Source organism: Bos indicus x Bos taurus, chromosome 23 (assembly GCF_003369695.1).
Source record: "Bos indicus x Bos taurus breed Angus x Brahman F1 hybrid chromosome 23, Bos_hybrid_MaternalHap_v2.0, whole genome shotgun sequence".
In the NCBI taxonomy this organism is placed as follows: domain Eukaryota; kingdom Metazoa; phylum Chordata; class Mammalia; order Artiodactyla; family Bovidae; genus Bos; species Bos indicus x Bos taurus.
This window is the reverse complement of record NC_040098.1, coordinates 10000001-10023270: the sequence shown is the minus strand read 5'-3', so window position 1 is coordinate 10023270 and position 23270 is coordinate 10000001. Positions and strand designations below refer to the sequence as shown.

Below are 23270 nucleotides of genomic sequence, written 5' to 3'. Positions count from 1 at the left end.
GCAAAGTCCCCAGGCGGCAACTACTTATACAGCATTATTATTGTGTTACGTTGTACTGTTAGGTATTATAAGTAATCTAGAGAGGATTTACGGTGTACAGGACAGAAGTAGGTTACATGCAAACACTACACCATTTTATTATAAGAACTTGAGTACAGTATCCTCACGGGTCCTAGAACCAACATCCTCATGAATACTGAGGGAAGACTATTTACAAAGAGAGAAGTTCTTATTCCATTTAGACTAAGTTTCTTTTACGTGTGTAAAATCAAGGGATAGGAAAATCTGCTTTTAAGAACCAAAGTCTTACCCTTTAATCAGAGCTTTATAAGCTAACTAACCAACCACCAAGTGGGAAACAATCACTTCAAGGTGCCTCCCCGCAAAACAAAACCTTGACCGGACCAATGGAGCAATGTTGCATTAAGTGCCCCCCAACTAGTAACAAAGAACAAATTCCAAAATGGCCTTTCAGAAATGCCACATGATGTCTACCTCTTAAAATCAGAATCTCAAATACTACTACTGATCAGATATTTTTACTTCATGTACATGATCTTATTTGAACTCCAATAATACAGCCAATTAGATGGTAAACCCCATTTTACAGAAGAAGAAACTAAAGCTCAGAGAAATAAAGTAACTTGTTCAAGTCAACACCAGTAAGTGGCACCACAGAATTCAAACTTGGATCTGACTTGAAAGACCTTGATCAATGAGGGTTTTCCACTATGCCACACTACTTCCAATAAAAAGAAGACAGAGTACCCTCCCCTCTGGAAGATTAGAAACAGAATTGAAAGAGTGGGCAAGAACAAAAGCTACCATGTTTTACCACCCCAGATCAAGCTGCTTCTCCACCGTTAGGGCCCAAGAGCTGAGGGCAATCTCCCATAGAGCCTGCTGAGGTCCAGCCCATAGGGAGCTCATTTGCTAAATCAGTGTCTCTTAGTGAAAACCATGAAATATCTGTCTTGCATTTGAAAACACACAGAAGGACCTCACGCATCCCTTCCCAGCAGCTGCTGAACTCAGAGCAAGTGAAAGGGAGCTGATATGAACAATGCAGTGACTCAACCAGACTCCAGATTGTTGCCAAAGTGAAAAACCTCATCTGAACAAAAACTTGAGTCAAAAACAGCAGGTGAGAGTGCAGAGGAGAGAGGCTAACATCATCACCCAACCCACAAGCTCTGCCTCCAGAGGCAGTAGAGGCCCGCGGCTGGATGTTCATCACTACACCAGCCCGTTATCTGTCCCAGCCTCAGGGAGGGAGACTCAAGGCCAGTGCCCTGCTTGGCCTTGCAACTTAATTTCCTACTTCTGAGCTGTTCTAAGAGCCAAGAGTGTCCAAGCAGAGAGAGAAGCTATGGCTAGGGAGAAGAGACTTAGGCTTTAAATAAAGATTCAGGCGCAAACTCAAAGAAAGAGAGGGAAACCACACCAGCAGCTTTTACGGGTAAAACAGTCACCCATGCCCCTCGGCCACATCTTCACCACGAGCTACAGAAAACCCAGTTCCATCTCAAAAGAAATATAAAAAGCAAACTTAAAAAAATTAATCTAGAAAGTACAATTAAATCATTTTCTGACATCTTTTAATTGCATTTTTCTTTTTTGAATTCAAATGATTTTAGAAATCATGGTAGTAAATTATGGCTATACATGGTCCCTTCTCTTTCCCCATTTCTGCCACTTTGAAGCTTTTCAGACATTCCAGAAAAAACACCCAACCTTTCCAGAACTGGTATGGGTTTTCAAAACAAACCAAAACCCACTGAAGCTGTGTTTTCCCATTACCAGGCAAGCCAGAAGCAGATGGACAGAAGCAGACAAACGTCAGGATGATGAAGAAGAGTCTGAGCGGACAAGAGTGGAAGCTAGAGAGGACAGAACAGAAAGTGCAGCTTGGAGAAATGATGCAGAGAAATCCTGGCAGCAAAGTACACACCTTGGCATTGATATAAGGGTCAAAGGGGCCGTACTTTTTGAGTTCTTTGATCTCAAGAGCATTCTATAAAAAGGAGAGGAAAAGAAAATGTGATGATAAAATGGATGAAATATATCAATGCAATGCACAGCCCTGAGGGGCCCCAACACTACACCAACTCGGATCTGTCCTCTGGGCGCCTCAAAAGGAAGTTAACGGAAGAAGACAACCTTCAGGTCATCTGTCATCACCCCTCTTGACCAAGCTTCCAACTGGAGCAACATTAATGGTTTTTAATAAACCAGTGAAGTACTTGTAACCACTGCCTAGGTACATTAGTTTCTTCCAGCTCTTGCAGAGGTTGTGCCCAGCCCCTGCCCCACCCACCTGCCTGCCAGATATGCAAAGCACGGGGCCGGGGTGCCACCTATCAACAGACACTCCAGGCGGGAGGTGGCTGTGAGCAGGACAAGCTAGCACACTCCAGAGGCTCAAAAACCCAAGCAGCTGTGCTCCAAGGCAAAAGTGAGCAGAGACAGGATTAGGAATGGTGGCTGAAAATTTCTTCATTTAAGAGGACTTTAGTGTGTGATTTTTCAACTTTGAGGGATATTGGTTAATAGCAAACCTCTTTAAAATATTTCCCCCAGGTAAGAGCAATCACCACCATGTTAGCTAGGAGGAGTAAAACTGCATTTAGGTAAGAGGCAGGCTTAAAGAGATGATTTTCCTTCCTAATGTTATAAAGCAAACATCCTCATCCACAATCTGGAATGTCTGTTGCTCACCTATCCAGAAAATACAGCCTGCAGGGGGAAGGGAAGCTGATGAACAGCTACACACCCTCTTTCTCCAAATGGAGAGGGCTGGGAGCACCACAGCAGTCTTCTCGAACCTCTCGGTGACTCCAGAGCCCGCTCTGCTCTGAACAGCTCACTGAGAATGCACATGGTCCTGCTGCCGGAGGGACTTCAAGAATGGTTTCCTGGTTTTTTTGAGGAATAAGCCTGATCTAATCCCAGAGGCCACTGAACAACCTCCTCTCATCAACGTCATTAGGAAAAGAATCCTAAATTTATTGAGAACGGGCAGGATCTCTCTCATTCAAGCACCTACTTCAGCTCAGAGCAGAGAGAGAAAGAGGAGAATGGCTCGTCATAGAGAGAGGGCCCATCTCCTCGCAAATCGACACCATCTCAGACCCAAACTGTAGGGAGTTACACTTCATGAAAGGCTGGTCTAGAACTTCATAATTCAAATATAACTTTCCCAAAGGACTACATATAAAGAAGAGGAGGTACAGTCTAAGGGCACCTGAATCCATGGCCAGTGTATGGGGTTTCTGCTCAAAAGCTGCCTTTTTTATTTTTTAAGAATACTCTGCTTTGTCAAAGAATGTGTTTTTTTTGTTGTTTTTTTTTTTACTTAAAAACCCCCATGTATTTGGAAATTAAATGTCCACTTTTAAATGATGGGTTTATCTAAGATGCCATAACAAGGAAAATTAGAAAATATTTTTAACAGAATAAGAATGAAAAGAAAATCTACCAGCATTTGTTGCCGGCAGCCGAAGCTACTTCATGTAACGAAATACACTATGGACTCTTGAATAAGGTATGAAGACAAATAATGGACACTAGCATAAAACTTTGTGAAAATGAACAAAATCTGTACTTTGGTTAATAATACTGCATCACGTGTTAATTTAAGAATGGTCAGTCTTAAGTGAACATTAGAGGACATCACTGAAATGATCTTCATTCCGCTGTGTCACCTCTGGCCTCCACTTAAATGTCTTCGTTTTTCAGCTAACAGCAATGCATGCCTCCACTTCTGAGAGTTCTGATACACACAAAACAACATGGTCCCCACAGTCCTGACACGCGCTGGAGTGTTTTGTTTAGCAGCTCAAGCTGCACTGCCATGTTGATGGCAGGAACCCAGTTTAAAATGAGCCCTGGGCAAGTGTGCAGGATGTGCATTATTTCCAGCCTTGTGCTGTTACAGTACTATTCCAAATCTGCATAGGAAATACACCCTTCATGGTACAAGGTCTCTCTGATTCACTAAAAAGAGTGGCATTGGGAAGAGGGGAATTACTCTTAGGCCAGGGAAGAGCTGGTTCCCTTAGATCTGAGCTGTGGGCCTGAGGTGGCTGCCAAGGTCTGGCTGGAGCTGTGTGGAGAAAGCGTCCCTTCCTTCCAACCTGTTCATTGACTTTGGTGTGTGAGGGCCCTTGATGGATGAGCAATCGCACTATCTGGGCGTCTCCTTTCCAGGCTGCCAAGTGCAGCGGATAACAGCCTTTAGAGTCAGCCACGTTGGTCAGCGCGTCGTTCCTCAGAAGAACCTCGACCACATCCCTAAAAGGCAAAAATCGACTGTGAGTTGCAGAACCCACAAGTCTTTCCTATCAGCAGCTCTGCATGTCTGTGTAGCAGGAAGCCCATTCACAGAGAGGAGCTCACCTGGCTCCCATCTCTACCTGAGCTTATCACCTGATTCTTCCTTTTAATTCCCTGACTACTTGAACAGCTGTTGACAAGCGGCTGAGTCATCTTGAACCACACCCCAACTGTCTCTTCACCTCCTGGTTTAGCTATTTTCTAGATAATCCATTTATTTTCCATTATCTTGAAAAAGTCTGGTTTCCTTGTTTGTGATGTTGAAACAGCATTCAGGGACAGAACTTACATAAAAGTAGTACACAAAACAAATATCATGATTCACCACATTATTCAAAGCATTTGGTGAAGTGGGAGCTGGAAATAAGATGGGCAGAGCGACTCAGAGTGGTTGCAAACGTAAACAGACACTTCTGCAAGCAGAAGACACGCATGGCGTCACTTGGTACATCCAGGAAGGAGGACTTGGCTTCCTTCTTGGTGACACCACTAATTAAGCAGATAAAAATGTATAATTATCCCCATGCACATGAGGTCCAAGAAAATCCCCACTGTAAATAAAAACAGAATATGGAGGTGAACTTGGCTAACAAGCTACAGTCATTTAAGTCCAAGATCCACTTTAACTCTGGCTACCCCACTATTTGGCTTCCCTGGTGGCTCAGACGGTAAAGCGTCTGTCTACAATGCGGGAGACCCGGGTTCGATTCCTGGGTCGGGAAGGTCCCCTTGAGAAGGAAATGGCAATCCACTCCAGCACTCTTGCCTGGAAAATCCCATGGATGGAGGAGCCTGATAGGCTACAGTCCATGGGGTCCCAAAGAGTTGGACACGAGTGAGCGACTTCACTTTCACTTTCACCCCACTATTTAAGGGGGAGGAAGTCTCTACAGATTATCTGTTAGCTTTGTTTAAGATGGTTACAGAAAAGACCGCACTACAGAAAATAATCACATTCAACATATTTTAGGGCCTTCCCTGATAGCTCAGCTGATAAAGAATCCACCTGCAATGCAGGAGACCCCGGTTTGATTCCTGGGTTGGGAAGATCCCCTGGAGAAGGGCATGGCTACCCACTCCAGTATTCTGACCTGGAGAATTTCATATACTGTATAGTCCATGGGGTCGCAAAGAGTTGGTCAGAACTGAGCGACTTTTACTTCACCTTAGAAAAGCATACTGGAGTCATTTTGTTGTTGTCATTGTTTAGTCACTAAGTAATGTCTGACTCTTTTGTGACTCTATGGACTGTAGCCACTGAGGCTTCTCTGTCCAGGGGATTTCCCAGGCAAGAATAGTGGAGTGGGTTGCCATTTCCTCCTCTAGGGGATGTTTCCGATTCCGGGATCGAATCCAAGTCTCCTGCATTGGCAGGAGGAATCTTTACTCCTGAGCCACCAGGGAAGCCCAGTGGACACTTAGGCTGGGCCAAGTACTGCCAAAGTGATAGAGAATACCACAAGGTGGCAAGGCTCGGCTCCCTGCTCAGAAAAGTCTAAACGGTCCCAATAAACTGTTTTTTCTAAAAACTAAACTGCTACAGCTTATCTTCTCTCATATTAGGCCTCAAACTCTCGCCGGCGCCCTCTCTTTTGCTACACTCCGGTTTTCGGTTTCCATCTTCCAGCAAATCTACCCACTGCGCCTGCACTCCCCCGCGGGGCCTGCCCCTGCCCTGGGCCTGCCCGGTCCCCTTCACTGAAGGGCAGGGCCTGCCTCAGGCCGCCAGAGCACACCTCCAGAAAAGCTTCCACACAAATCCCACATAACAAATCCGAAGAACTTCTCTGTACTTAAGAGAATTAAATAGGCCATATTATTGGTGTATTTTCCCCTCAAGAATGGTTCTTGTTGTGTACAAGGCTACTTTTATGAGGAAAGAGTGTCAAGCAGAAAGATAAACAGAAAGATTCTCCCGACCACTCGATTTCTTTTCAGCTTATAAAGAGGCTGGTCACCTGGTAGATTATCCAGCCGCATTACGATCTAGCATCCCCGAATGTGAGCGTCATATTCAGATCACTGTGTGGCGCTGATCCATTTCAGAGGGGAAAAGAAGCTTTTAACGTTATTTTGGAGCAAGGGTTAGGAAACGAGGTTTAAAGTATACACTAAACAGAGACTCAAGAATTCTGGACAGACTAAATTTAGTTTTCCTCTGTTTTTCAGCATCCCTGCTTAGTACATCTTTAAAGGAAGGAAAAAAAGAAAAAAAGACAACCTGAGGCCTGAGTTTTGAAGAGTGGGGCAGGAACATAGCACATTAATACTTACTTATGGCCATTCAAAGCAGCATGGTGCAGAGGTGTGTACCCAGTGCTGTCAACACAGTTCACATTTGGCCCTCTCCAAATGCTACAAGGAAAAAGAAAGACTGAAGTCACAAACCAAACCTTTGGGAAAAATCCAGTGTGGTGTTTAACCCAACAGGTCACTTCCATATGACTCCTGATACAGGACGGCAGCCATGCCCACAGAAACACACAGAGTATGCCCCACTGCAGAAACACACGGCGTGTTCCCCACTGCAGGAGCACGCAGCGTGTGCCCCGCTGCAGAAACACACGGCGCGTGCCCCACTGCAGGAGCACGTGGCGCATGCCCCGCTGCAGAAACACACGGCGTGTGCCCCGCTGCAGGAGCACGTGGCATGTGCCCCACTGCAGGAGCACACGGCGCTGAGGGCACACCAGCAGCTTCCTGTAAGGGGTCAAGTGCCAGGACAGCACTGTCATCATTCCAGAGCTTGTTTTCCTGTGTCCTTCTCCTCACTGGTAACTTCTTTATTCACTCAGTCTGGGACTTGTGCCTCTGAAAACTGTCAGGCTTGTAAGAAATGCTCTTTGAAAGGTCATCAAAAATAACACTGAATGAAACCACTTGTCAGTTATAGGTATGGGCACTCACCTCTAAGGCTGGTGACTGAAGGCTGGAGAGACCTCAGCATAGACCAGACAGATTATCAGGATCATTCGACCACAAGGACCAAAATCAAAGAACCCATGTTCATAAAAGCACCCAGATACATGTGTTAAGATGCAAGGGACAATTTTGCCTTTCCTTTGTGAATATGTCTTATTGGTAATAAAAAGAATAACAACAGAATCTACAATGAGCACCTTGCTGCTACTGCTAAGTTGCTTCAGTTGTGTCCGACTCTGTGCGACCCCATAGACGGCAGCCCACCAGGCTCCCCCGACCCTGAGATTCTCCAGGCAAGAACACTGGAGTGGGTTGCCAATTCCTTTTCCAATGCATGAAAGTGAAAAGTGAAAGTGACGTCGCTCAGTTGTGTCTGACTCTTGGCGACCCCCATGGACTGCAGCCTACCAGGCTCCTCCGTCCATGGGATTTTCCAGGCAAGAGTACTGGAATGAGCACCTTATTTGAATCAAAAATACCACACTAAGAAGGTTGAAATGTCACCTCATTTAATCCCTGAAGTCTTAATTATGACCCCTGTTTCATACCTTGCTACACTGGCCAGAACTTCTAACATTAAGTAGCAGAGGGCAGCCTTGTTTTGTCCTTGCTTTTGATGAGAACGCCTCTAATGCTGTTGACAGTTGACCTGAGGTAGACACTCCATAACATGTAAAGGAAGTATCTTATTTTTTTTCTTCCTTTTAAAAATGTATTAGAAATACTGTTTAAATGCTTTTACCTCTATGGATAAAATCATAGTTTTTCACAATGAACCAACTAAAATGTTATCAATAGCTTCCTTAATACTGAGTCATTCTTTCATTCCTGAAATAAACCTTATTTGCCACTTATCCATTAGGGTCATGTCAATGAATTTTACTTGAGAGCATTTTACTCAGGATTAGGATTTTCACATCTGCATTCCTAAGTGAGGCTGGTCTAAAGTTTTTGATTTTTGTGCTCTCATTATTGGGTATATCAGTGTTAGATTTAAGTCACAGATCACCTGGGCAGCTATCTACCTATTTCTATATCCAGGAATCACTGACATAGAGCACTAAAATGATAAAGAATCACCAGTAAAACCATCTGGGCACAGAGACTTGACACGCAGATGTTGGAAGCAGCATTATTTATAACAATAAAATATTAGAAACAGTCCAAAAGTCCATCAATAGAGAAATAATAATTAAGGTGTAGACATATAGAATTAAGTACCATTTATACTGCTATCTAGTAAGAACAGAGAATACAATATAATGCTAAGGAGAAAAGAAGAAACAACACTGTAAATACTATAGAGGAAAAATATATATGAGAGATTTATCAGGATAGTGGATTGGGTACACAAGCTCACTCCATCTCCTATCTAAAGTTGTGTGAAGTGAAACAATTTCTACCCTATTCCACAGATAACCGATAGATTCAACCCAAGGGGGAAAAAAAAAATGTTATCAAGCAACTGGCAACACTGAGGGATTCCTAAAAGGCAGAAATCAGAAAGCCTAGATCTACAGAAACGCAATGTAGAAGAATGCAAACTAAAATAATCACATACTTCTTTTTGCCTATCAGCCTGACAAAAATAATGACATTATAAAACGCTTGTGAAGATCAGGGAAACAAAGTCTTAAATTCAACTGGTATGAGTTTAAACTGGTGAATTCCTCCAGGAATACAATTTGGCAGCATCCACCAAAACCAAAAATAGGCATTCACTCTGGGCCCGCATCTCCACTTCCAGGCAGCTATCCAACAGAAACACTCGTACACGTGCACAGACACACACCCTTGTACAGGATGCTTCACTGCAGAGTAAGAACTACACACTTAATGACCACCTATGGATGGGCAGTTAAACACCAGGTACACCCACAAAATAAATTATTACTTAACAGTTAACAACAACAAAGGAAAGACAAGAAAACAAGTTGGACTATGTGTCCTGACAAGGAAAGATTTTGTAAGATGCACTGTGTTACTGTGAAGTGGAAAAAAAAGTCACTGTATAATATATAAAAGAGGAGGCCTCATTTTACACAGACACAGACACACACGCACACACACCCACGGATGGCAATGCAGAGAGTGCTCACCAAGTCACTGTATAATATATAAAAGACGAGGCCTCATTTTACACAGACACAGACACACACGCACACACACCCACGGATGGCAATGCAGAGAGTGCTCGCCAAGTCATTGCATAATATATAAAAGACAAGGCCTCATTTTACACAGACACAGACACACACCCACCCACCCACCCACGGATGGCAATGCAGAGAGTGCTCACCAAATCATTGTATAATATATAAAAGACAAGGCCTCATTTTACACAGACAGAGAGACACACACACACACACCCACAGACGGCAATGCAGAGAGCGCTCATCAAGTCATTGTATAATATATAAAAGACGAGGCCTCATTTTACACAGACAGAGAGAGAGACACACACACACACACCCACAGACGGCAATGCAGAGAGCGCTCATCAAGTCATTGTATAATATATAAAAGACGAGGCCTCATTTTACACAGACAGAGAGAGAGACACACACACACACACCCACAGATGGCAATGCAGAGAGTGCTCACCAAGTCACTGTATAATATATAAAAGACGAGGCCTCATTTTACACAGACAGAGAGAGACACGCACACACACCCCCCCACGGATGGCAATGCAGAGAGCGCTCGCCAAGTCATTGTATAATATATAAAAGACGAGGCCTCGTTTTACACAGACAGAGAGAGAGACACACACACACACCCGCGCCCCCCCCCTCCCCCCCGCCCCCCGCCATGGATGGCAATGCAGAGAGCGCTCGCCGAGCACGGCCGTCTGCCTCTGGGAGAGGAGGCAGGGTGGGGAGGCACTGTAGCGTGTGAGGAGGACTTCCAGGTTCTTCCCTACATTCTGCCACACTATTCAGAACACAGTGATGAGAAGGCATTCACGTAGTGGTGTTTTTATAATATTTTTAAATGATGGGAAGGAAGCCACGTACAGAGAAAAGAAGAGCAGAAAATCAAAATAGTAACAATAAATGGTTGTATATGTAAATGAGTCACTTTTATAAGTATATAGGTATTTGGCTTAATAGCTCAAGATAAATTTTAAGTGAAAAGAGAGGACATGTGTACTCTGATAGCTAAGTTATTTGTTCATTGTCAGTTAAGGAAACTCGTGACAAGGTCAGGAACTTGAGGGACTTCCTGGGGTCCTCATCCTCCATTAAGCTTGGATTCCTGTAGCATCTTTCAAACAGAGCTAAAAGCAATTATCTATGTCACATTTACAACTCATTTCCTAAACCAAAAATTATAAACCGATGCCTGACAATGAATAGAATGTTGGAAAGTGAAACAGATCTAGAAAATTTAGGAGGTAGACTTTTCATATTTAGAGTCAATTTGCCCCACAAAACAAAACATCATCATTTTTCTATTACAAAATAGGTGACACTGAAATCCAGAAACAAATTATTTGCCCCAAATTATAAGCCAAATCAGTGGCTGATCCAAAACTCTCCTTTAAGGCATTCTTGGTCTTTGGCCAACAGGGACTTGTGATCTAAGCGGACGGCAAGATGAAGTGAAGATGTAGTCACACAACGCTGCACACAATAGCAAGGCGACTGGAATAAATAAGAGGAGCTGGGAAAGAGGAAATCCTCACACAGGTTAGAGCAGCTGGGACATCAGATCTGTTGGCTCCTAGTATCAGATTAGCAAGCTGCTACCTTTTCAACTTTCTCAATTCAGGTCCCAAAGTAACCTTAACACTAATGTTTAGGGACCTCCCTGGTGGTACAATGGTTAAGAATCCGCCTTCCAACACAGGGGATGTGGGTTCAATCCCTGGTCAGGGAACTAAGATTCCACATGCCACGGAGGCAACTAAGCCCATGCACCGTCCACACCCTGAAACAAAGACCCAGTGCAGCCAAAAAAACCCGAAAAACAAAACAAAAACCCCTGACACTTAAATGGCCCTTGCTTTTAATGACAAGGCAGAACTGAGCAATTCCTCTGTCATTTTCTAACTTTTCCCTCCACGTCTCTGGTTTAGAGGTGGTTAAGTCTGGATAGCCCATTCCAGCAGTAAAACTATCTCAAAACAATGAGAAAAGACAAGGCAGAGAGATAAGGAATTTCCTGCAAGAAGCTGCAGCTTTCCCAACTTGGTAAGACCTTTACCCCTCCTTTTTCTCTAAGCATTTCCTCTAAATGCCTATCTAGAAATTTGAAGGAATGGGGAATATATTAAATAAAACCTAAATGAAAATGGAGAACTGTCAGCTCTCTGTTTGGAGTCTTAGCTTCAGACAGGATGGTAGTAACATCCCCCTCCACCCAAGTTTCTTCCTTTTTGGAAGCCCAAGAAAAGAGCTATTTACAATCTAGGTCTTCCTCGCTACCGCAGCTGTTCTATGAGGTTTTTCTAAAGCAGTACCAAAGGGCCACTCACTAACAGACAAGAGCAGGACACAGTGCACTATGAGAACCAAGGGAAAAACAAGAACAAAACCTAAAAACGGTGCAGGAGAGTCCTAAACACCCAGTGCACTCTCACCACAGCATTCATCAGACTTGACCTTAAACCACAGGGAAAACCCTTTATGCTGTGCTTCCATGCTACATATTTTAAGCCCTTTAAGGGAATCCTTCATGTTTCTGAGAGCACAGCAGTGTACAAGAACTGCCCAAGGGCCACCAGTTTGCAACTTCTAACATTTGGTTTTTCCTAACCTGCGACCGTTACGGCAGAAAGTGAAGAGAACTAAAAAGCCTCTTGATGAAAGTGAAAGTGGAGAGTGAAAAAGTTGGCTTAAAGCTCAACATTCAGAAAACGAAGATCATGGCATCTGGTCCCATCACTTCATGGGAAATAGATGGGGAAACAGTGGAAACAGTGTCAGACTTTATTTTTTTGGGCTCCAAAATCACTGCAGATGGTGACTGCAGCCATGAAATTAAGACGCTTACTCCTTGGAAGAAAAGTTATGACCAACCTAGATAGCATATTCAAAAGCAGAGACATTACTTTGCCAACAAAGGTTCGTCTAGTCAAGGCTATGGTTTTTCCAGTGGTCATCTATGGATGTGAGAGTTGGACTGTGAAGAAAGCTGAGAGCTGAAGAATTGATGCTTTTGAACTGTGGTGTCGGAGAAGACTCTTGAGAGTCCCTTGGACTGCAAGGAGATCCAATCAGTCCATTCTGAAGGAGATCAGCCCTGGAATTTCTTTGGAAGGAATGATGCTAAAGCTGAAACTCTAGTACTTTGGCCACCTCATGCGATGAGTTGACTCACTGGAAAAGACTCTGATGCTGGGAGGGATTGGGGGCAGGAGGAGAAGGGGACGACAGAGGATGAGATGGCTAGATGGCTTCACTGACTCGATGGACGTGAATCTGAGTGAACTCCGGGAGTTGGTGATGGACAGGGAGGCCTGGCGTGCTGCGATTCATGGGGTCGCAAAGAGTCGGACACGACTGAGCGACTGAACTGAACGGAACCTGCGACCCCAGTGTGACATGATCTCCATGAAACATGACAAACCTGCTTCCTCATATCCATTAGAAATGGCCACAATCTCTTGATGGGACATGTAAAAATACTGCATTTGAGATGTTTTTACATAAAACAGAGATAGAAAAACTGTAAGTTGAAACCAAAGTGGCCAGACCACCTTCACCTGTGACTGCTCTGTGGGATCAGGATCAAATGGTGCCCCGTTCAGTGGCTCTTAGCTGGCAGCAAGCCTGCTTCATGTGGTCCAGTCACCTAACTGCTTACTTTACAGAGACAAGTAATGGTATCTCAACGGGCAGGCAGGGTCCAATCCAGTTCAACTGCATATATGTTCAGGCCCCATCTGGCACAGGCCAGAGTGCTACATAGTCTCCACCCTAGAGGAGAGTGAGGAAGTCACACAAGTAAACAAATGACAACACAGTGCGTGACATTCTGGAAAGTATGCAAAGTGTAGCTGATGGGGAAATGGGAATAAGGGAGGCCCTGCAGAAAAGGAAGACATTTGAGCTGAGCCTTTAAAGCTTAGACAATCAGCCAGGCAGAAGCAGCAAAGAGGAAACAGCCATCAGGTACTCTATTCAATGCTCTGTGGTGATCTAAATGGAAAGGAAGTCCAAAAGAGGGGACACACACACACACACACACACACACACACACAACTGATTCACTTTGCTGTACAGTAGAAACTAACACAGAATTTTAAAGCAACTATAGTAAAAAAAAAAAAAAGAGGAAACTCAAATTCAAGGTCTCCTTAGTAGTCCCAGCAAACTGGGGCAAATGCAATTACCAATTATTTTGAGTGGCTGGAGCATGATAGTGAATGCGTGGATGGACAGGTAGGCAGAGCCAAGCCATGAAGGCTCCTATGTGCCACTGCAAAGTTTCAAGCAGGGAATGATTAGATGTGTATTTTAGAAAAATCTTTCTGTTGACAGCTGGGAAGTAACCTAGATGGGAACCTAATAAATCTGTTATTTACCATACTGTTGTGATGGTCTGAAATATGTCTCAATTGGGGAAAAATCATTATGCTAAGCATTTACAGAAATGATGGAGACCAGACTAACTTCCAAGTTAGTGATTTGGGCATGAAGTGAGGACCTGAACAAAGGGCGTGGCAGGGCAGATGGAGAAAAAAGAAGATTCAATAGAAAAGACAGGATCTGGTGACTAAATGGGGAGAGGGGTGGCTAATGAGACAGTAAATTAAGGAGGAAAAGTAGTGTTGATTTGCTTTGTGACTGTGACAGTGTGTGCTGGGGGGCAGGCACAGGGAGTTTTGTTTTGGGTTTAGTTGAGGCTGAAATGAATTTGACTCCCACGTGTAGATGTCTAGTCAATCAGTAGGTAGACATGATGGTCTAGGCTACCCACTCCACTATTCTTGGGCTTACCTAGTGGCTCAGATGAAAAGAATCTGTGCACAGTGTGGGAGACCTGGGTTCGATCCCTGGGTCGGGAAGATCCTCTGCAGGAGGGCACAGCAACCTACTCCAGTGTTCCTGCCTGGAGAATCCCCATGGACAGAGCAGCCTGGTGGGCTACAGTTCACGGGATCGCAAAGAGCCAGACACGACCGAGAGACCAGGCACAGCACAGCACATGATGGTGTGAAATGCTGTGGTTACATGACTAGTTTAAATGACAACACTCAAATGCTGACATGCCCTTGTTCAACCCTTACAACCACATTATGGTGTAGCAAAGTATCAGCACATTATTTCCATCTTATAGGTAAGAAAACTGAAATCCAAATGCCTTACTGATTGTCATACAGCTAATTAATGTGGAATGGAAAGAAAATCCCATGTCTGACTTCTAATGCGTGTTCCTTCCAGTTTATTCAGGCTCTCGACCTTGACTGTTGAGACAAAACAACTTGGACCATGATGCATCTCCTCCTGCATTAGTTCTCAGGAAGTCAGACTCTGAGCACAAAGGCAGGACAGGGCCTGCTCCATCACCGGTTCTTTGAAGAGGAAGCAATGGCAATGAACTTGAGGGGGGAAGAGAGGCTCTCGGTAGCTCTCCATCAGGTCCTCATTAAATCATTATGGTCTAAACATGAGTTTGTCTCATCAGCCTTTTTCTGCCAAAGGCGTTCGCTGTTTCCCTCTTTTGGTCATCCTTACAGAGGCAAACTTATCTCTAAACCTCAGAAAGGACTGGTAGTTTTCCAACACAAGGAAACACTGTCCAAAGCCCGTCTAATTTTACAAAAACTTCATCTCACTCAAATGAATTTGACACATCCTTACTAAAATGCTTTTCACATACTGAACTGTTGAAAGGAGAGAGAAAAGGGAAGCCACTTTCATTGTAAGAGAAGCCGGTGATCTCTGGAGAAAGACAAAACTCGCAGACATGAAACAATCATACAAAAAAACCCAAAACAATTTTAGTTAACTGGGAAACACTGAATGTGTATTTTTATTTCTGCTCAATCCTCATTAAAATGAGGGTAAAAACAAAAAGAATAGGAGAAAAATAACAGTGAACATAAAATGGCGGTGTTTTTAGAAGATGAAAAGTAGAGAAATTAGCAAAGCTGAAAGAAAGAATCCCGGCAGCCAGAGAAGGAGAGGCCAACTGATCAGGGAAGGCTCGGGGATTAGAGGCCCCTGGTGGCACAGGAGCCCAGGCATGAGGAGGAGCTGGAAACGAGGACCCAATACGAATTCTATACAAGGCAGCGACAGGCCACCAAGTCCCCAGTCACATCCAGGGCAGCCAGAAGACTCTCATTCCTGCACCCAGGCAGGAGTGCTCGGATGCTCAGTTGTGTCCAACTCTTTGTGATGCATGGACTGTAGCCCACCAGGCTCCTCTGTCCATGGGATTCTCCAGGCAAGAACACTGGAGTGGGTTGCTGTGCCCTTCTCCAGGGGTCCTTCCCAACCCAGGGATCAAACCCAAGTCTCCTTCATCGCAGGCAGATTCTTTACCATCTGAGCCACGAGGAAGCTTAAACAAAAATGACAACCAAGGATCCTGATACATCTGAGGAAAGCAAACACGAAAAGACAGAATACAGAACAAAATAAAGTGACTCAAAGGAGCACAAATAAGAAACCAAATAAAACCTCAACCGAAGAAACCTATTATCACACAAGAACAGGATTAGAAAAAACTACATCAGTGTAAAGCTTTTGGAAATTAAACACATGATGGTAGAAATATAAATATAAACAAAGAGCTTGATGATAAAGCTGTGTAAACCTTGCAGAACGTGGAACCAAAAGAAGAGATGGGGAAATTCCAGAGAAAAGATAAGAAAATTAGAGAACCAAAAGTTCCAGAGAAAAGAAAGAGGAGAAAATTATCAAAGAAATAACTTAAGAAATTTTCCTAGAACTGAAGAATGTGAACTTCCAGTTTAAATAGTCCATCCTAAATTCAATACAAAGAATAATTTTTAGAAAGACCCATTCCCCTCATGGCACAATGAAATTTCTAAACACATGGGATAAAGACAATATATTTTCCAGAGAGAAAAAATTGTTTGCATACAAAGGATTGAGTGCATCAAATTTTCAATTATTTCAAGATTTTCACAAAGTCTTACGGCTTTCATTTCTGGAAGCTATAAGACAAAAAAGCAGTACTTTCAAAATTCAAAAGTGAAATGATTTCCAACCTAGAATTCTATAGCAGACCAAAAATCAGTCAAGTATAAAAAGAGAATAAAGATATTTTTAGACATGCAGAGTCTTAAATTTTACCTCCCACACACCCTTTTATCAGGAAGTGACTGGAGGATGTGCTCTACCAAATAAATGAGCAAGTCAAAAAAGAGGAAGACGTGCATCCAGGAAACCGAACAACAACAAAAAAAAGGCAAAGGGAATAAAGCACGGAGTGGAGTGAGCCTCAAGAACCCCCAGCCGCCCTGGCGGACGCGGGGCTTTGGGGATGCAGGAGAACACGAAACTGACGAGATCAACTGACGTGTCTGCCTGGGACTTGGAAAAGAGTATTCAGGGATTCAAAATCTACGGCTGTAGTTTAGGAGTTAAGAGTGAGCTGGGGAGGGAGGAGGAAGGAGGGTTCAGGATGGGGAACACATGTATACCTGTAGCAGATTCATTTTGATATATGGCAAAACCAATACAATATTGTAAAGTTAAATGAAATTAAATTAAAAAAAAAAGATAAATAAATAAATAAATAAAGTTGTTGATATTTCTCCCGGCCAAAAAAAAAAAAAGAGTGAGCTGGATAAGTATGGCTGAATGCCTTCGCTGTTCACCGGAAATCATCAAAACAGTGTTAAGCGGCTATACCCCAATATAAAAATAAGAAATTTTAAAAAAATTCCCTCTCAGCCCTGCCTTGGCTGCATCCCACACAGTTTGATAGCATTTTCATTTAGTTCAGTTATTTTTTTAATTTCCCTGAGACTTCTTAACTCATGGATTATTTAGAAGTGTGTTGTTTAGATTCTAAGCATTTGGAGATTTTCCTGTTGTCTAATGTTACTGATTTCTAGTTTGATTCCACTGTGATCAGAAAACAGATACCAACTTTTGTCTTATGTAGCTTAGCATATGGTCTATCTTGGTATATGTTCTACAGGCAATTGAAAAAAATAATATGTATTCTGCCAGAGTTATATGGAATGTTTTATAAATGCCTACTAGATCTTACAAAAAAAAAAAAAACTGAGCTAGATATAGGAAACTCAGAAAACCACCAAGACAGGTAATACAAGAAAAAGGAGAGAGAGAGAGGATTGTAGTATACTAATTGGTTTGGCAGGTGAATAATACTAATAGCCGTAATAATATAAACATTAGATACTGATTAACTAAAAATTGTCGTACATCTGAAGGATGAAGGGGGAGGCAGCGGACCTAGCAAGTGAAAGAAAGCTAAACCCTGCTCTTCCTTAACAGAGACAGATAAAAATTCTAAAATTTTAAAATCAAGAAAGCAGCAAAAGCATAGTAATCAAAAATACAGAGGAAACACCTGAAATTCAGAGCCAAGAGCTGGAAGTGGCTGCTTTCCCAAAAAAGAACTCAAGTGGGCAGAAATGGCCCCCTGTTGAGGTTGGTACAGAAACGATTCTGGCACCACACGCCAGGGTGAACAAGTCCTTGTCAGCGTGAAATGTGTATTTCTGGTCACCTTGGCTTTTGTGGCCATGGGTTTGGTGTTTCAAATGTGTGATGAAAGGCAGTGACTTTGAAGGGTTTATTCCCTTGCGAGAGACAAACACAGAGGAAAGGCAATGCCCCATTTTAAACTTACAGGTGATACAACTCACAAACATCACAAAAAGGATGTTCTTCTTGTTCCACAACGCCAGCAAGGAGCTCTCCCCTCTCCTGCCAAGGACAACAATCTCCTGTTTCTAGTGAGTTAACTGCGCACAAGCCACACCACACCACACACACACGGGCAAGTTTCCGGAGAGCAAGGGCTGTGAGAAACCTTATACATTCACTCCAGTAACTGCGAGGTTCAGTCACTGTACCCAGAAGGGGGAATGGGAATGGAGGCAGGAGGAAGCACAGAGTCTCTGCATGGCTGTGGACGTGAGCATCACTGTGGGAGCGTTCCGCTCTGACCACGAGGAAGTCATGAGGAATAATGCAAGTATAATCACTTTTTTACAAGCCATATTTCCCTTACCGTTTATGCAATTACTTTGGGGGCCCTTAATTTTTATTTGATTCAGTTTACTTTAGCCTGGCTTCTTAACACTTAAGCATTCCATTTCTGTTTCACAATTGCAAGAAAGGCACAGAAGTGCTGAACTGCATGAGAATGGTCTCCGGAGTTCAAAATCCTGATTCCTGCCACACTGCATCCTCTATGACAGTAGAGACTGTGCCCCATTCCCAAGCAACAAGCACACAGGAAACATGCAAATATTTGTGGGGAGGGGGAAAGAAGGGGAAAGCTGCTGTGCTATTCTAGGTTCCTTATAATAAACAAGACCAAGCCACTGCCCTAAAGAGCCTCAAAGGCACAGAAACAAAAAATTGTAATGCAATGTTAAAGCGAAAGTGAAAGTCACTCAGTCGTCTCCAACTCTTTGCAACTCCATGGACTATACAGTCCATGGAATTCTCCAGGCCAGAATACTGAAGTGGGTAAGCCTTTCCCTTCTCCAGGGGATCTTCACAACCCAGGGATCAAATCCAGGTCTCCCGCATTGCAGGAAGATTCTTTACCAGCTGAGCCACGATGGAAGCCTAAGAATACTGGAGTGGGTAGCCTAGCCCTTCTCCAGCAGATCTTCCTGACCCAGGAATTGAACCAGGGTCTCCTGCATTGCAGGCGGATTCTTTACCAACTGAGCTATGACGGAAGCCCATAATGCAATGTAGTTCATGCTATAAAAGAACTGTGCAGATGCTAAGGGAACACAGGGACCACCAGGATGAATGGCATCAGTTCTCAAGAAAAAAGGATGAAAAGGCTTTGCAACCAGGGAGACAGGTACGTGATCACACTGCAGCCAAGGTGACCCCTTAAGGGCAAACGCTTCTCAGAAGGCCATGCCCTCACCTCCTTCCTCCACAAGCCCCCAGTCCATCCTGCCTCTTCAGCGCCTCTGCAGCACCGAGCAAAGCTCTCAGGAACTCCTCCTTTTTTCCCTCAGCCAGGCAGGATTCTTCATGAGCTACTTAGAGAGCTCCTTGTACTCTGCCTTGATGACAGTGAGCTCAGTTCAGAGCTCTATGCTTGTCCCTATCTGACTGCCTTTCTTACTAGACCCCAAGCAACTTCTGGGCAGATCGGAGTATGTTATGTTTACCACCGTATCTTCACTGCCAAGAAAGCCCCGCACCAGGCACATGGGGAGCTCCAGGCGTAAGAGAAATCTACACATAAAGGCAGGAGGGGCCCACCTCTTCCAAGACAGAGATGGTAAATTACTTTAGATCAAGGAAACTATTTCCAAGAACTCATATCCTCTACCTAGTTATTTCTTGAGTAAAAAATACTACACAAATACCTCTAAATATGTGCAGTTCATATTACTGTAAGGTAACATGCTACTCAGGAAGAAAAAGCAATGTTCCTTCTATTGTTTAGTGTGAGTATGGGGGGTGAGGGGAGGAGAATGTGTGCGTGTGTACACAGAAAAACTTTTAAGAACGGTTTGTTCCTTGGCTTGTCAAAGTCCACAGGCTGAACTGAGCTGGGTAGGAAGGCAAGATGCCTTTGTCCGTCACTTTTGGGAGCAAAGATTTCTCCAACTCAGGGAAGTCATAAATCCTGGCTTATATCTGTTGTCCCAGCATAATAATTAACAGCATCCTGGCCTGGACAATAAATTATATGGTCACTTTACTCCATTCAGATTTTGAGACCCTTCTCTTGAAATTTTGAGTATAAAAGGCCTGAAAGTAACAGGCAGTATTAAATGTTCACTATGAGCCAAGTATACTTTCAGTGAATTAAATAACTCACTATTTACTCCCTATCAGAACCATATAAACGAACCCGAGGAAACTGGCAGTATGGGGTGAGTCATTTACCCACTGCCCCAGGCCTGGAAGGGGTGACACTGGGTTTACCCCTAAAATCGTAACGCTGTGCTATATACAACCTCTTGAAAACCACTCTCTTGGCTGTTTTTCTCATTCCTGAGTAAGACAAACTCCCCACAGTTCATACACTTTCATTTCCGCCCAGCTTTACGTTGCCCGATCCTCATTCATTCTGCCTTACTCGTTTTTTTCTCTCTGGGGGTATAGGAAACCAATAAAGAGTCTTGAGAGAGGCACTATATCCTAGATAGGAACCAGATCCCAGAGGGAAATGATTAGAGGTAGTTAACCAAAAGACTCCCATTAACATTTCCAGAAATCCAATTAGCTGACAAACCTTGTTACTTAGAGGTAACTATTAAAAGCATCGTCAGCTACAAGCTGACTGAATTCATTTAATATTAAAATATTCAAGGTGATTATTTTGTTGTTTCGAGGAAATTAAAATGACCAAAAAATTTCAATATAGAAATAATGCAAAAGTATACATCTAATGTATACCTCAAATGAAATTTATTATCAGATTCTAGGTCCTACATACACCACAAATATTTCCTAAATGTACCAAGCACCACAACCGAAACAGTGTTCTGAATGTTCCTAATTTGTAGGCTGAATGTCAAAGGTCTAAATTCTTTTTCACACAAGCAACTTACCCATATGAGTGAATCCTGGACCTGACATGTTGGATCAGCTGAAGATCATCTAAACTTTATGTAAAACAGAGATGTCACTTGTCCCACCCCTACCCTATCTTATGAGAACTATCTTATGGAATATACAGGATAATGCATGTGAAAAAAAAATTGTACACCGGAATCTAAAATATAGTTTGGCATCAATATCTAAAGTGAAGCAAAACATTCTAAAGAATGAGACCAGTGTATATGTGCTGACGTGAAAAAATCTGTAAGATATATGAAGTGGGAAACGCACCTGCATAACAGTATGCGGCGTATGATGTCACTGCAGTAAGAACAGTGCATTTTTCTACGCCTGCACTACCATATGGAAGGCTATCTACCAAAGTGTTAAGACTAATTGGTTCTAGGGGTGAGGCCTGAACTACTTTTGTAATCACACACACACACACACACACACACACACACACAGACTCTCTCCTTGACCAAACTTTATTATGGTTCCTCTGAACATTCTTTTCAACTAGGCCTTGATTTTGGTTCCCATCCTATCTTTGACTTACCCAGCCCAGTTTTAGCAAGAATTCTGTTAAGTAAGTTTATCAAGAGTTCTCCCACCTTTGATACCTGATGAAGTTCCCCATCCCTCCTCTTTGATGTCTAAGAAGTCCTTCATCTGCCTTTAGCAAGAATCCTGTTGGGTCAGTTTAGCAAGAATCCCCCTACCCTTGATGTCTCCTCTGAATAATTTTCCATCCACTGACTCATTCATCCTTTTTGCCAAAAATGCTCCTTGCTGTATCTGAAGACGAGCCTCTCTCCCCTAAGGCAATACTCCTACTACAGTAGTCTCAAAGTTTTCCTTACTGCTTTACAAGTGTAAGAACAACTTTTTCTTTAACAACACACATACAAAAAAAAAAACACACACACACACGTATACCACTTTTTCTTTTTTAAGTGAAGCCAGATCTATTCCGGATAGATGGGCTTCCAGTTATAAGATTCTTACTTAAAAGAGTTCTTTTAAGATGGGGTTCTAGAGTAAATTTATTTCTGGGTTTGGCCTCCTTTTTAAAAAACCTCCTGTGGTCTTTGATTTTTCCAGTCTCTGGAGGATGAAAATCAATTATTCCCATTTGCTTCTGAATGGAGCTCTTCAATCACAGAGGCTATGAATAAGCTTGCCAAACAACTGCAGTACCAGTCCCCAGGGGAGGGTACCAAATAGGTCAGTGATTTCAAAGGCTGGGGGACTTTAGAAGACATTATTGGAAATGTACAAAACGGTAACGTGCTGCTGGTTTAGGTGATGCTGAGATGAGGGAGATGAAAGAGCCAACAGAGGGTTACCAAATCCCAGAGAGCCTACCTTCTAAACCAGCTTACCAATTCATCCCCATCTCCCCATTTCCAAGGAATTCCCTGACGGCTCAGATGGTAAAGAATCCACCTACAATGCAGGAGACCCAGATTTGATCCTGGATCAGGAAGATGCCCTGGAAAAGGGAATGGTTCCCTGGAGAATTCCACGGACAGAGGAGCCTGGAGGAGGGCTAGCGGGTCGCAAAGGGTAGGACACAACTGAGACTAACACTTTCACTTTCTTCATTTCCAAAGTCACTGCCTTATGTCCGAAATAACCTCCCAAAAGATCTTCACTGCCTTAAGTCTCTCTATTGACAAAATCAAACATACTCTTTCCAAAATGCAGCATCCCAACCTCTTCAGGAGTGAGTCTACAGCAACAGACTTCTGAGTCAAATATCATCATTTACTCTGAACCAAGAGAGCTATGATACAATCTACCACCCCCCTCTCAGAATCACTGTATTAAGAATCTCTTCTTTGCTTTAGTTCTGTGTAGCCAAGGTGACTTCTGTAAGCTGATTATTTCCTTTATAACAATTACATCCTGTTTTTGAAAGAGATATGGCATTTATTTCTGAAAATAATACAGTTTGCTGCCTTAAGCTTTTTTGCTTAAACTAAATTTTAAAGTTATTTTTCCATAATTTAGTAGCATTATAGCCACTTCCATTAGTGAAAATAGATGAACAAGGCATATTACTTTGGAAAATTAAAAACACACACAACAACAGGAAGTTGGTTTACTAAGTCCAGGTTTTCTCCCTTTCTTTGTCCCTATTTGTAATGTTTAATTCCAGAGCCTGTCCCAGGGACTCTACTGAGGTCTGTATTTAATCAGCCTCCCAAATCTGCTCTATTTGCCAAATTCCTTTTCTAGCATTCCCAAAAGGCACTCAGTATCCTGTCCTTGGAGTCAATCCAAAAATAAGCACTCATTTTG

At 43.0% G+C, this 23270-nt stretch overlaps 1 protein-coding gene across 8 annotated transcripts in view; it reads right to left on the bottom strand.

The window, feature by feature from the left end:
• ANKS1A (ankyrin repeat and sterile alpha motif domain containing 1A) overlaps nucleotides 1-23270 on the bottom strand; it is a 169768-nt gene that overhangs the window by 92845 nt on the left and 53653 nt on the right. For 4 of the 8 annotated variants that reach the window (XM_027524956.1, XM_027524957.1, XM_027524959.1 and 1 more), the window contains exons 2-4: nucleotides 6610-6690; nucleotides 4137-4293; nucleotides 1952-2014 (exon numbers count right to left, since the gene is read on the bottom strand). In XM_027524956.1, the coding sequence (XP_027380757.1) occupies nucleotides 1952-2014; nucleotides 4137-4293; nucleotides 6610-6690 (301 nt within the window). Of the gene's footprint in view, nucleotides 1-1951; nucleotides 2015-4136; nucleotides 4294-6609; nucleotides 6691-23270 lie in introns of those variants that run through there. The other 4 variants (XM_027524962.1, XM_027524958.1, XM_027524961.1 and 1 more) reach the window with 2 other exon arrangements.